Here is a 14933-nt window from a genome sequence, read left to right as displayed (position 1 = left end):
TGTCCCCAACCCCCGGGCCTCGGACCGGTACCGGTCCGTGAGTCGTTTGGTACCGGGCCGCGAGAGTTGAGGCTCAGGTGTGAAAATGTATGGTTTTCAGGGTTTTTATCGGTTTTCAGCGTTATTTTGTTACCGTTTTTATCGTTAACTCGGTTTTCCTGGGTCTTTTCACGTGTGTTATGAATAAATCTTCTTTTTTTTCGGTACCCGGTACTAGTTTTATTTGTTGTATTTATCCGCGACACCTTAAAGGCCGGTCCGTGAAAATATTGTCGGGCATAAACCGGTCCGTGGCGCAAAAAAGGTTGGAGACCGCTATGTTACATCACAAACAATGTTACAATTTGTAACACTGAGCAGGTCAAAGCTGGACAAGTTTTTTGATCTGAAGAAATGAAGGCATGTTGTGTGTGTTTATTCATAGTTGTGCCCTGTTTTGATAGCTGTGGTCACACCACAGATAAAGTTTATTTGTTCATTTCTGTCTGCATGATTTTGGCAGCAGCAGACAAAATTGAACTTGTCGTTTTGTCCCAGAAATTTGATTCTGTTCATTAGTGTTTTCAGTGGGACAAACATTTTGTCACTCATCAATGACTGAAACTAGCAGCACTGACGAACAATGGGCTGGGAGGCCAGTTCTTGACCATTAATGTGCAAACTGTCATGAATTCTGAATCAGGAGCTCGAGCTTGCACTCTGCTGCATGGGCTCCTACACCCTCTCCTCTTGGAGTTCTCAGTTGCCATGGATTGAGTATGCACATAACTGTCTCACCTCCTGAGCTACAGGTCTTTCTCCTTATCAGGTTCCCTGGATGCCAACCACTGTTGTTCCCAGAAGTGGCCATTTCTTCAGTTCTATGTGGCTAGAACTGAAGAAAACTTGGAACCTGACCAGAGTCTGTCCTACCGCTGAAAGACCTCAGCTCCTTGCTATGTGCAAGGTGAGAATGTGTTGGTTGTCCTCTAGAGCTATTCCTCTGAAATGCCTGTCTAGAAAGTTAGCTTTACTCTACTTTACTCCTTTTGGAACTATATGATTAACTCTGTGCTCCTTTTTTAAAGTGCTCACTCTTCCTGTGACAACTGCTTCCTGCTCTGGCTTTCCCCGTGACCGTGTTGTTACAAATTCTTGTTGTCACTAAAACTTTTGAACTCCTAGTTGCTTTCCTCGAGTCTGCTTTTGAGTCCAGCTTTTTGTTACAGCCATAAGAGGCTCAAGTACTGACAGTGTGCGTTAATAAAAAACAAAACAAAAAGAAATTGTTAGGCTCTCCACATGAGCTCTTAGACTAATGTCAGTCTGTGGCTGTTCTAGATATTTGTAGAACAATTACCAAAAAAGTAGCCACAACATGCTCCAAATCATAACCTCAGCCCACCCACTACTTCCCTCAAAATTTCCAGGTATATGTTCCTCTTGTTCTTACTCTCATCTTCAAAGCTTACAGAATCAGAGGAAAGGTAAGAAAAACCTTTTGTAATAATGAACATCTTAAGCACAGTCAGTTCTTTGTGAACTTATGATACTGGTTAGTTAGTTTCATCATCAGTAAGCTGCTGTGAGTTAGTTGAAGGAAAACTGTACTTTCCTCAAGACAAACATGATCTAGATGTGTGATAATTATCATTGCTGTCAGCACAGTGAGGATAAAGGAAGCTACAGTTTGGCCTTTTAAACTCATTTAAGCGACTATTCTTTCATACACTAATCTGCATTAGCTTACAGTTCGATAAATGTTAGCTGATGGGTTTTATGTGTAACATGTAATGCACTACAACTGAAAATACCCTTTACATGATAGAATCTTAGACACAGTAGCCAATGAAACTTTGCTTTGTTTGCACTATAAATGAATTCAGATAGCAGCTTGCAACGTGAGAATGAGTCAAGACATAAACTGCATGCCAAATTTAGGATTTGTTAGAAACACCAAGCCTCTCCTGTCCCTGTTTAGTATGCTTGATTGAACCTGAAGTTAGCTAAACTCTCATAACTGTAAAGGAACTAAAAATGCATTTTACAATTGGACTAGCATTTATGTAGCAATTTTCAAGTCTTGTGCACAGTGCTCACCATGTTTTAAATCACATCTTTATTTAGCTCATATTCACATCTACAGCTACAGCATTTTCAGTATACAGCTAATTTATAATCATCATTTAATCTAATATGCATGTCTTTGGAGAAAAAGGGGTGGTAGTGTAAATAGAGTTTAGGCCCATATGTTGCAGTCAACAAGTCTGGGAAGGTTTATTTGGACAGACAAGACTAAAGTGGAGATGTTTACTCGTTGTGCACAACATCATGTTGGTTGAAAAATTGAACCTAGCGTTTAAGCCCAAACACCTCATACCTGCTGTCAAACACAGGGGTGGAAGTATAACGATGGGGCTTGCTTTGCAGTCACAGGACAGCTAAATCCTAACTCAAACTTATTGAATTATATTTTTGTCATAACAAATCTGCAAGCAAAAACACAATCCGAGCAAATAATTTTACTTCATGGGCGCAATTAAATTCCTCATGCATAGAACTCTGCAGCTGCACACACAAAGAAGCCAAGATTCGTGCACGAGTGTCTGCTTTGGACGCCCTGCTGAAGTTTGATATGGCAAGGCAATAGTGCCGTAACTTGGCACTTACACTACCTACCTACCTGGTTGAAGAAATTATATAAAAATTGCAGTTTAATGAGTCAGAACAATGTAAAAAATTGCGGGGATCTCAACAGAACGCTGTATTTTACACCAGTGAATGGTGTTTAAAAGCCTGTTTTCAGCAAGATGTTTCAAAACGGTTCGGATGGGGCAACAAAAGGCCGGAAAAAACAAGTGGTGCTAAAAAGAAATACCTCGAGGGACATTTTAAAAGTAATTGGATTACTTGGCAACAGGTCAGTAACATGATTAGGTATTTAAAGAGCAACTTAGAGAAACAGAGTTGCTCTGAAGGAAAGGTGGGCAATTTGTTTGCTCAGCAAAAACGTCCATTAACAAATTGTGTAACAATTTCAGAATAATGTTCTTCACTGTAAAGCTGTGAAGACTTGAATATTTCATCATCTAGAGTCATCAAAATCTATATCATCAAAACGTTCAGAGACTCTGGAGAAATCTCTTTGTGGAAACAACGAGGCTGAAAGTCATGATGTTGGTGATCTTTAAGCCCTCAGAGGAAACTGCATTAAAAACAGACATGATTCTGTCATGGAAATCAGTGCATTTCCTCTATCAATTGGGGCAAAAGATCTGAATCACTCTTTATAGAAGTACGTGGTGCAGTGGGTTGCCAGAAATATCAGTGATGGATGGCAGTTTGTTCAATCACTTCCTGCTGCCAATCACAGAGCTAGCTTTCCTGAGCAGTTTTTCCAGTGTTTGTGTTGCCAGCTCCAATCTGGCTCCCCAAGAAGACCACAGCAAAGTGCACCGCACTCACCTCAACTGACAGAACATCTCCAATATTCTGGTGAACTCACAAGCTTCCATGCTTGCTCATCCACTTCTTGTATGCAGGTCTGCTAGTTATGTGACGTACAATGCTGTGATGTCACACCCTCTTGTGCTATGTTCCAAATTCATGTAAGACTTCCAGAGTGCTCTGATGACATTGAGAAGGACATCTTCAATTTACAAGGAAAGCAATTATTTTCTGTTCTTGAGATTACTTATTTACATCATAGTTCAGAAAAAGTCACCACATGACCTGTTTAAATTCCACCTCTTTTATTTAGTTGACATGTGGGCGCCCTCCAGAGGCCAATACATATATTATTCATACCGGTCTGATTCAAAAAGGCATTTCTGGTTCAGGTTGTTGCATGTTGAAATATTCTTGAGACGCTGTTAATAATATTGTTAAAATTGAATGCTATTATACAGTAACAGTACTTTAAAAAGAGTAGAACTGTATTTAGATAAAGTTAAGGTCTCCACTTGTGCAGACCGACCACACCAATTCATCCTAGATTCCCTTTGTTGCACAGTGATTATCTATTCTGTAGGAATCTTTAGCACAATCTTTACTTATGTACTAAGGCCACCATGCATTTTAATGAATTTAGAATATTATAAAGCTAACAAAAGACAGAAAGCTTTTTCTGGAAAAAGTAGAGAGCTCAACTTTTATGAATAATAAAGTTGTGCTCTATTTAAAATGATGCCACTTGATAATAGCCTTGAAATTTAATAACAGTGTGTCAAGAATATAATTTTTGCTCCTCCCACAGGCACATGTAAAGCACGCATATGCAGTTTGGAATCAGACCAGCATGAGTCGTGCATTTCTTGGCCTCTGGAGGGCAATCGACATGTCAACTAAACAAGAGGGGAATTTAAAAAGTGGTCATGTGCTGGTTTGCACGTTTTCTCTCTCCTGTGGGTTGTGAGTGCAGATAGGAAACCAGTGTTTTTCTACCAGTGTTTTTCTACATGTACAGCACTTCTGTCTCTTTGCAACATATCTGCCTGCCCCCGTGTTCCTGTATTTTAAATGATGTCACACTTCCTTCGGATGTATTTAAGATTTGAACCAAAACACAAAGATGAAAGCAAATTTGAATTTTCTTTTAGAAAACATGGATGCTGTCCTCTCTGCTGAAGACCATCCAGCTTGTTTTAAGCATTAAGTTCAAATCCTGCTTTTCTGATGGTCTGAGGGTGCATTAGTGCCTACGGCACTGGCAACTGGCTCATCTGTAGAGCTGCATCAGTGGTGAAACGTATACACCGATTAACTTTATCTGCTTCAAGTAAAGAGTCGGAGGGAGTGCAGGTCATGTAGACTGTGCGTCAGATATATTCAATTAGCCAAAAAAGCCCAGAGATAAAGTTTTGTGATCTGCAGATCCAGGACTGGAGACCAGAGTGATGGACCTACAGCAGGCATAACTGAAGTTAATCCAGTGGTTAGCTGCACAGAGATAACCGCAAAGCATTAAAAACATAGCAATTACTAGCACACAGCAGCTACAAGTATGTATGTGTGTAACATACTTATAAGAGCCTTTGGTTTACATAGCATGACATCAACAACCACATCAGACACTAGTTCAGACAACTGAGCTCCTTACCAAGGACAGCCTGCCACATCCTTCTCTCCTGTTCACTCCACAGTCTGTCTGTTCAGAGGACCTGAAATATTATATGGATGAAATCTTACAGTCGAAGCTGAACACAGAGTGAGTGGAGCTCTGCAGCCAGATGTGTACAGCTGTTTCATTTAGTGAAGCACATTCACCAACAACAACATGAACACATTCTATATGAGTTCACATTTTTTAAAATTATGTTTACTCAATAGGCTAATAAACAATTTGATCTTTTTCTTAGGGAAGATGTGGGTTTCTCATTATGTTTTTTGTTTTTTTAAAAATCAGTAAAAAATGTTATACTGTACAGCAGATTAATGTGACGGCAATGCAGAGGCTTCAGAACATGCCTTAGAATCCTCTGATTTAAAATATTTCTTCAACATTAAATGAATCCAGTAACAGTTGTCAGTATTCATTACCAATATTTATTAACATTACTTAATTGCCTGTTGATAATTAATTCATCAAACTTTATTTTTCAAGTTGTAAACAAATACATTTTTAAACAGCGTTTCTGTGGCTACCACAGTGTATCTCAGTTCTATGCAGTAACCTGAAGTGTCCCCGCGAAAGCGTAAAACTGTAGTAACGCGTGCAAAGCAGACACTCGCTCGTGCACAATGGCTTCTTTGTTCTTCTTTGTTGGTGCAATTGGTATGAGAAAAATGTCATTCTATACAAACTATCGTGCAACAGGACAATGACTGTAACAGAAAAGAGCTTGACCTAAATGCTGTGGTGAGACCTCTGTATAAATAGACACCTACAAACCTCAATGAAAAGGTGGGCAAAAATTCATGCACAATAAGATATGAGAGTCAAAGTTGTTCAAAGAACAGTGATGGTATGTGCTTAATTTTTCACACAGTGCTTCTGCATTTTTGACGTAGTTATCACTACACAGGGGCAAATATTAATATGTGAAGTGCTTTTGGCCTTCTGATATTGGATTTGCTTAATGTTAAGACCCGAGGCCTGACCTACGAACCAGAATTTGGGCCAACTGAGGAAACTTGAGGTATTATCTGCAGTCTGAATATTGTAAAAGTTATTCACTTCATACTAGGGGAACCACTGGAGACCTAACTTGCTCTGGAGCAGATTATAGTGTAAAATAGAGATCAACAGGTTTGCTTTGAGGCTTCAAATAAGATAGATTTTATTAACATCTATATAAATTTGGCACAAATGCTAAGGAAATTTGTATTGTGTTGATTCTTTTTTGTAACAATGCTTCTTGGTAATAAATATTAAGCGATTGGTAGGCCTGTTTGTTTCCCCTTAAATGGCGCTGCATTTGTAAGGTTGTGAGTAGAGATTGTTGAGATCCAATTGTAATAATGCATAATGATAATACTACTAATAATAATGATAAGACATTTTTATTCATGCTGTCGCTTTGAAATGCTGTGGCACAAAAACTGTTTTGTATTCTAAAGAACAAAACTTCCTGACACAGTAAGATTCTTTTTCTTTTCTTTGGGGGTCCTGTTCTAATTCGTATCACCGCTGGGATTCCTGCCTGCTATGATGGGTCACCGTAATCTAATTGCCAAATAGCATAACTTTATATCATAAAGTCCTGTTCAGTGGCTTCCAATCATCTGTCCCTAATGAAATGGAAGCAGGTTTCCAACTTGGGAGAGGTACTAGGGCTCACTCCACATAATGCTGAAACTTGCATCTAGAAGATCAACAGCAGAGTCGATAGCAGGATGAGCTATTTGGCAGTGGCAGAGACGATTTGGCAGGGTTTTAATGGACCAACCAACATAGTCAACTCAACATAGTCAGATTAAATAAAAAAAATTTAAAAAGTAGAAAGTAAATAAAAAAGGAAATGCAATAATTTGCAAAAAGGATCACATTTCAAAAAAGGTGGGACAAGGGCAAGAAACTGTTGTTTTTAAAGTTTTGTCTGCGTCTGTAGTTTTGGAAACATGAGTGTGAAGTTGGACCATTGGACCACACGTACAATACACGGACGTGGTGACAGCACTTCTTTATTTTACATTCGGTTTTACTGTTTTACAATGGGACACAGACACTCCCGCTCCGCTGTCACGTCCGCTCTCCTCCCCTCTGACTGTCACTGTGAACATAAAGAGTCACAATCACATTCACATCCCCTGTTCACCCCGCCCCTGCGCCGCCCCGGGAGCTCGCAGCATCACCCTTCCTCTGCAGCCGGCCAGAGACCACACCCAAGGCACACAGATATTTTTTGCTCAACAAATTACAATTGTGATGGACCGAGTTGAAAAACAGGAGGAGTCCAGGAATTATTAGAAAAATATAGTTTCCATTTATTTAACCCCCAAAAATTATATTTACAAGACTAATAAATGTTGAGCTCATAAAAGAGGTCAAAGAAACAAAACTGAACTCAGGCAACGACTGCAACCTTAACAACCCAAATGACTGCCCAAACATACATAATTGACCTAAACATGAAATGACATACAAGGGTATATATAATGGCTGATCAGACCATTGTGACACATGAGGGGTAACAAACAAAACACAATCATAAATCACAAACGATGCAGTACAATCTGGTTTGTTAATAAACTAAACACTAAAGAAGAAAATCAAAACCCCCATTAAACCCTAAACTCAAATATTTAATTAAATACAAATACTTTGTTTTTAAAGTAAAGAAAACACACATTCCCCCCTTCAGCAGGAAGTGGTGGTGTGGTCCAATTATCTTCCTTTGTATTTAATGGTTTCAAACCCTGGTTACCATTTTTTGTCCAGCAACGCCCAGGGATGATGGCAGGTAAGAAATAAAAAGACAAAAGTTAGTCAGAAAGCAAAGAAATTAAGTAGTATGAATACATAAGTAAACTAAATGTGCGCGCTTACAAATAGAACAAATGTATCCAAACCAATCAATGAAGTTATTGGCAACTAAAATGTATTACTATGTTCAAAATGAAGAATGAAAATACAAAAGTTACCGACTTTAGAGTGTGGCCACGGGTTTGGCCATCACAACAATATTCCAGTGATGTTAATAATAACATTTTTGGTTTGGCAACATTTTTTACATCAGACATCTTGTAGCCTGATGTAAAAATCCTAGATCCTTGTTACAGCCCAGAGGACCTGGCAAACATGTTAGCCCCTGTGTTACTGAAATACAGCAACCTTTTAGGGATGCTATAGACACATGTAAAGTCTGCTGAAGAAATAAACAACGATGAGACAGCTGGAAGCTAGCTAAAACTTTTCATGTTTCCATATATTTTTTGGATACAAGTTAGTTAAATGCAATTCAATCTAGGTGTCAAGGCTGTCTGCAGGCAGGCAGGATAAAGGACCCAATATGCAGATTCGTGGAGGCGGAATCCAAAGTCCACTGCTTTATTGCAGGCCAAGTCACAAAACGGAACAAAACTTAAACTGAACCATGAACGCTGAGAACAGAAACACACAGGCCAATCTGAGGGTACGACACAACACTGACACAAAGAAACATAGGGCTTAAATACACTGAGGAAGTCATCAAGGAATTAGAGACAGGAGGGGAATACAGCTGGGAGGAATGAGACCTAATGAGAAAGGGGGAGGGACGCTAGGTAACGCTGACATAAGACATAACCCTTCAAAATAAAACAGGAAACAATTCACAAAGACGCAGACTAAGAAACACGGACTTTACACAGAGGGAACACACGGGCAAAGGCTAAGCACAGAACTAAACCTTAAACCAGAATAAAGTGAAACATAGATTTATAATAATAATCAACAAAGCACAACAAGAGAATCAGAAAACAATCCATAATGTAGTGATGGGCAGATGAAGCCCCATGAAGCACTGAAGCTTTTCATCCAATTGGTTCACCCCAACGCGAAGCTTCATGAAGCTTCATTTGCTCTAGCAGGACACCTACTGGACGTAAAAATAATAGCTGGCATGAATTTGAAGAGTGTGGCATTTTGCACACAGCCTGTAAATGTCAACAACAAAAGGAGTGTGTAAAACACCTATAGTGTAGTGATGGCAGTATACTGTGTATATTTATGCTGGCAGTATGGAAAATGATTATTTGCGGCAAAGTTCGAACCGCTTCATGAACCAGTCACGTGGTACAGCCGGGCAGCGAGGCTTCGGACGTCATCATTTTCAGCTCCTCCCATAAATGAAGCAAGCCTCGATACGCGCTTCGCGGAAACGCCCCCTCCATTACTCGACACACGCTCCGAAGCCTCGATACAGAACGTCCCATCACTACCATAATGCAAAATTAAACGAAAACATAAGAACTCAGAATCCTGGGTCAAAATGACCCAGAACCGTGACACTAGGATTTTCTTGTCATCCATCCAAGCATCCATCCATCGCCTTCTGTTTGTCTGGGGTCAGGTCATCAGGGCAGCAGCCTAATGGAGGATACCCAGATCTTTCTCTCCCCACCCACCTTCTTCAGCTGATCCGGGGGAACACCAAGACGTCCCCCTGGATCAAGGTGAATGCAGTTTATAAACAGAGTTCATGAGTTTTAAAAGATATACTCATAATTTTAGTGTCAAAGGTTTTTGCAGTGATTTACACTAATAAGGAAATGTAAAAATATCCACACTATGGACAGTAATATCTCAAACCAGCTGTTATCTTTTTCATATTTGATTTCTCCGTACACAGAAGCAACAACCACTATAACCCTTCAATGCGTCTCCATTTCTACCCTCTTTCCTCCAGAAATGGCCGTCTACCAGCAGCCCACCCAGGTAGTGACGGTCACCACCACTAATCTAAACCATGGGACTTGGAGCACTGGCCTCTGTGATTGCTTCAGTGATATGGGCACTTGTAAGTTAATCTAGCAAACTCTATAAACAGTAGTGGTTTTTGCATTAACACTCTCCACAGACTTTTATTCAGAGAGTCTTGAGTATCTGAGGATCTAAAGTTGGGGCTGAAGTCAGCATATAAAACACAGGATGCACAAGCCAGTAATGAAAGGACAACTTATTCAAAGTGAAGTAAACGTGTTTCTGCATATTCTTCTTCTTCCGTCAAGGTTGCTGTGCCCTTTGGTGTTTTCCCTGCATGCAGTGTGATACAGCCAACAAGCACGGCTGTTGTTGCTGCCTCCCAGTCCTGGATGTATGCTGTGTGGTGTCGTCTTTGCTCCGCAAGTCCATCAGAGAGCGCTATGGGATCTATGTAAGGCTGGGAGTGGGGGAGGGTCAAGGTTATTATTGTTAGCTAAAAACTAAACTGAGGAGAGATAACCTATAACAAAGGCCGTGTGAGGTGTTGAGGAACCAGGACACCCTGATAAGAAGTGGGCTCCTGGAACAAGACAGCATAAATGGGTCCTCGCTTACTTGCTAACGGAGATTTGCCACATTAATGCGGTTTTAACTCGCTAACGCTGACAGGACTAATATATATATTAGTCCTGTCAGCGTTAGCGAGTTAATGCGGATTGCCCCGTGCAAGGCGCATTAGCATTAACGTGTTAGCGCCTTGACCCTCCCTCTTAATTATTCAATTATAATTAAAATTTAAATCATCTGCGTACTTAGTTTTCATGAATAGTTGGATGGGCCATTGCTATGAATTGTGCGATTGTGCTTCATTCTTGTCTCTCACTCTTCTCCTCTTCCTCTTCTCCATCCTGCAGGGCTCGTGCTGTGATGACTGGTGTAAAGCATTTTGCTGTTACATGTGTTTCTGGTGCCAGATGCATCGCGAGGTGAAGATCAGAACGGCCTGTAGCTCACCATCTCAATGATGGTCACCACTCAAGTTGTCAGAGGAAAGTATGTAACCATTTTGGTGGTTTGTTGGGTGAATATGACAAAGTTATTTGGTATAATTTTAAGATGACACAATAAATATGAAAAGTTGATTTCTGCTTCTACACTATTAGGCACAAACAAAGAATTTAGCCTGACACACAAGCTGCTTTTTCATCGCCACTTTAAGAATTTCTAAGTTCCTGTGCTCGTGTGGTTCAGTGCAATATGTAGAATCAAGATTTTTTTAGCTTTGGCAGCACGTTGGGTATAAAATATAATTGAGAACGTTTGTTTACTCTGGCCAGAAAAATTTGTGTAATTTCACATGCTCACAGTTATTGTAATCTTTCTGAACTTTTGCTGAAATAAAAAAATATTCATCTTTTTTGCTCAGGTTTCTGTCTTGATGTCAAGTCTGAATATTTGAGTCCTTTCCTCTGTGTTAATTAGCATCCCCTCATGTCTCCTCACTCTCAGCTCTCTAATATTTCTAGTATGTTTTTTTTCTAGTATAGGTTTTGGTTAGTTTTTTCGGATCCCCTTTACATTCTTGCATTTTTCATTTGCTCATCGTCCAAATAAATGGTTCATTTTCAGTTTAACCTCACCTTCCAATGAGTGTGCATTTTGGATCATGAACACTCACCTCTTCAAGTTTTGACAACTCACCCTTGACTTCTAAGTTGGATTCAGCTTATTTTAATTTTATTTATCACATATCATAGTGACAGATCATAATTGCTTTATATTGTAAAGAAAAGACCCAAGATTGTGTTCAGCTGTGCGTTTCAGTCAGGTAAAGACAATACTGTTCTCCACCAAGATACCCGATCTAGCACCACTCTGCTTAACAAGCTCATCATTAGATTTTAATCACATGTAAACTTCTCACAAAGCACAAAGAAAAAGCTTCCAACTAAACCCACAAAACCTCTGAAAGTTCAGGGAAACCCACGAACCCATGAAAGCAGTTATAGCTGTGCTCACAACCACACAAAGTTATCAGGTCATGGGGGTGTATTTGTTACACATTTAAATCCCTAAAAACCGACAGTTAGGGATGCAACATGTTTATAACAGCAGCAACAAAATGGATCTCCTAGGGTAGTGATACAGAAACTGTCATTTTTTTTAAAAAATAATGAAAAAATAAATAAGAAATGCAAATGGCCTCATGTCCCAAACATGTTTTATGAGGAATACCTGGAAGGTGAATATATTACAACTTTTCATTTTAAAGATTTTGAAGAAAAACAACATGTGGGGTCATTTTTGACCCCACTAAGGGTTAAACACATAATGTATGATTGGATAAACCTTTAGTAACCAGAAGAAGCATTCAAATAATATATTTTACAAGTCAACTGTGGACTTACGGTCCTTTGTTTTCTTAGCAGTTGTAAAGTGATCTAGAAGAAAAGGGGAGGTGTCACACCGGTTCCTGTATTGTGTAGCATGCTGGGATATTACAATAAAAGTGTATCAAATGAGTGTAAAATGTCGCTGTCTTGTCAAACTGGGTTGATTTTCAGCAGATCACACAGGAATAAGAAACAAACAATCAAACAGTTACAGAGCCAAAAATAACCATGATCGTGGTGGGCATGCACCGTCATAAAAGCACCACTGAAACGGCCCATTATCAGGAAGAGGACGGCGACTGGAGAAAGAGGAACTGCAAGACTGCCGGCGTTTGGAACGAAGCAGGAGTCTCTAATTGCCGCGGCAAAGTGGTTGTCGGTATCGCGCGTAGCTGAGCGGCGGCGGCGGCGGCGGCGACGACGGCGGCGGCGGCGACAACAACACGACGACGGCGGTGGCGACGGCTTGTTAAGGATCTCCGGCGGTAATACACAGGAGCTGTGAGCGCACCATTTCCGCACCCAGCGTCCGTTGGCATCGAGCTACAGAGCTGCGCGAAGCGTTCGTTCGTCACGAGCATTTAACTGATTTCAGTTAAATACAAAGCTCTTGTGTGAGCGGCTTTAGACCGACCCGAGCAGCTGATCGCACCGGGCGTCACATCATAACGTGCTACGAAACTCATCGTCAGTGTGAGCGCGCGGCTCTGACCACAGCTGGGTTGCTGTAAGGCCATCGCTCCGGGAAGCACCAGCGGAGACCTGCGTACCGCGACCAATAACCAAATACCTGATATCATCATCACTTGGCTCGGTGCTCTGAGAGAAACATGCCAAACTCAACTTTACAGCTGCGTCGATTCGGTGAAAGCAGTAGCCGTGCGCTCTTTCCACTTTCACGGGTTTTCACCTCATTCTTCGGCCTGAGCCGCAGAGTTGTCTTTACCTGTGGACACATTCTCGGCTCGGTAATGCGCGGTATTACGCTCCATTCTCTCACTCTGACCATTCAGCACGGTAATCATGTGATAACCGTCGACATCCAAAGAGACGCAAACACGGGAAATCACACCTTTGCTCTCAGGGCCTGACAGGTGAACGCAAATGACCCAAATATGCTTCAGCGGGAAATCTGCATCGTAACCAAACGCTGTATAACCGGACGTGCACCTCGCCAGCAATCAAACTTGTAGCAGCCCTTGGCATCAAGAACGACAGAAGAGTCTCTAACGGGTGCAGCCATTTATTTCCTCACCACACACGGCTCATTCTCTGGACGTTGAGCACCGTGAAAACTATAAATAAGAAAAAATTGATACCCGTACAGTACCCTTTGAACTATAACAATGAGCTTAAGTTAATTCAGGCAAGTTCAAACAAGTAATTCTGAGATATACAGTCACAGATTAAATAAAACAAAAGGGGTTACTTCAAACAGCATCAAGGGATTACACAGTTCAGTTAAATAAAATATAACAACAGATCATCTCTCATCACATACCTCAGTCCGCTTGCCAAGGGTGCAAAACTCCGGTAAACACTTAAACACTTCGGCCCGTTTCTCATGGGGTGCTGCTAGCTTGCATGACACACATGTCTAGCTAAAAAATAGCACATGGATGTAAGTAACGTAAATAAAGAATAAAAGGGTTTTCAGATAGGCTCACAATACAAACGCAGCAACATACCTTACATTAGAAACACACTTATCATACTTATCAAAGTATTATCGTAACTTACATGGACTTTGTACAACTTATTCCTGCCGCGACAGACTGCTCTATACGCGTTACGGGGCATGCCTCTGATCACAATCTGTCCTTAGTGCGACTGCGCATACAGTTCCGACAACCCCCGCAAGGATGACTTTATGGTACAGATCAGCGGTTCATTACACTCCCACCAATCATGCTATGATTTACAAACTAGCTAATCATACATGATTTGAACAACAACAAAATGAGACCACTTCAACCAATATACAGGTGTACAAACATCATAGAGCAGGTGCCACCTGGGACTGTTACATTGTTTATGTCAGTATGTCAGTTCCTCTCAGATAATAACATGGTTGTTATTATTCTCTTTCAACAAGAACCACCAGTTTTTGAATAGGCCGCTCGATGATGGGGGGCTTGAAAGCACGGTCCTGTTTCTTGGTCTGACTTTGGACTCCTACTTGAACTTTGACCCGACGGACTAAACCATCATCGCCTTCGATAGTTTCAACGATACGCCCCAGTTGCCACTGACACCTTGGTAACATATCTTCCTTGATGATAACAATGTCATTCACTTTTAGATTACGGCGGGTTTTGTGCCACTTCTGTCTTGTGGAGACATTCATGAGGTATTCTCTTTTCCACCTACCCCAGAACTGCTCAGTTAAGTATTGTACTCTACGCCACCTCTTCGCTGCATACAAGTCTTCTCTCACAAATTTCCCAGGTGGTGGTAGAGCAACTTTGGACTTCATCAGTATAAGATGGTTCGGAGTAAGAGGTTCAGGTGCCTTTGGGGTCACAGATACTGCCCACAGTCAAGGGGCGGCTATTTACAATAGCCATGGCCTCATAAAACAAAGTTCTAAGAGAGGCATCGTCTAGTCTTCCTGCACACTGAGCAGTAGTGGCATTTAGCACATTACGAATGGTCCTAATTTGGCGTTCCCAGATGCCACCAGCATGACTTGCAGAAGGAGCATTGAAAACAAACTC

The 14933-nt window shown here is 40.9% G+C and overlaps 1 protein-coding gene across 1 annotated transcript; it reads left to right on the top strand.

Moving 5' to 3' along the window:
• Positions 1–9501: 9501 nt before the first annotated feature.
• On the top strand, positions 9502–10912 carry LOC113017597 (placenta-specific gene 8 protein-like). The gene is made up of 4 exons (XM_026160741.1): positions 9502–9573; positions 9807–9917; positions 10129–10274; positions 10738–10912. Exons 2-4 carry the CDS (start codon positions 9809–9811, stop codon positions 10846–10848), a joined length of 366 nt encoding a protein of 121 aa, XP_026016526.1. The 5' UTR covers positions 9502–9573; positions 9807–9808; the 3' UTR covers positions 10849–10912.
• Positions 10913–14933: the final 4021 nt, after the last annotated feature.

Source organism: Astatotilapia calliptera, unplaced genomic scaffold (assembly GCF_900246225.1).
Source record: "Astatotilapia calliptera unplaced genomic scaffold, fAstCal1.2 U_scaffold_158, whole genome shotgun sequence".
Lineage (NCBI taxonomy): Eukaryota > Metazoa > Chordata > Actinopteri > Cichliformes > Cichlidae > Astatotilapia > Astatotilapia calliptera.
Note: the sequence above shows the minus strand (reverse complement) of the source record. Positions and strands in the feature narration are given on the sequence as shown.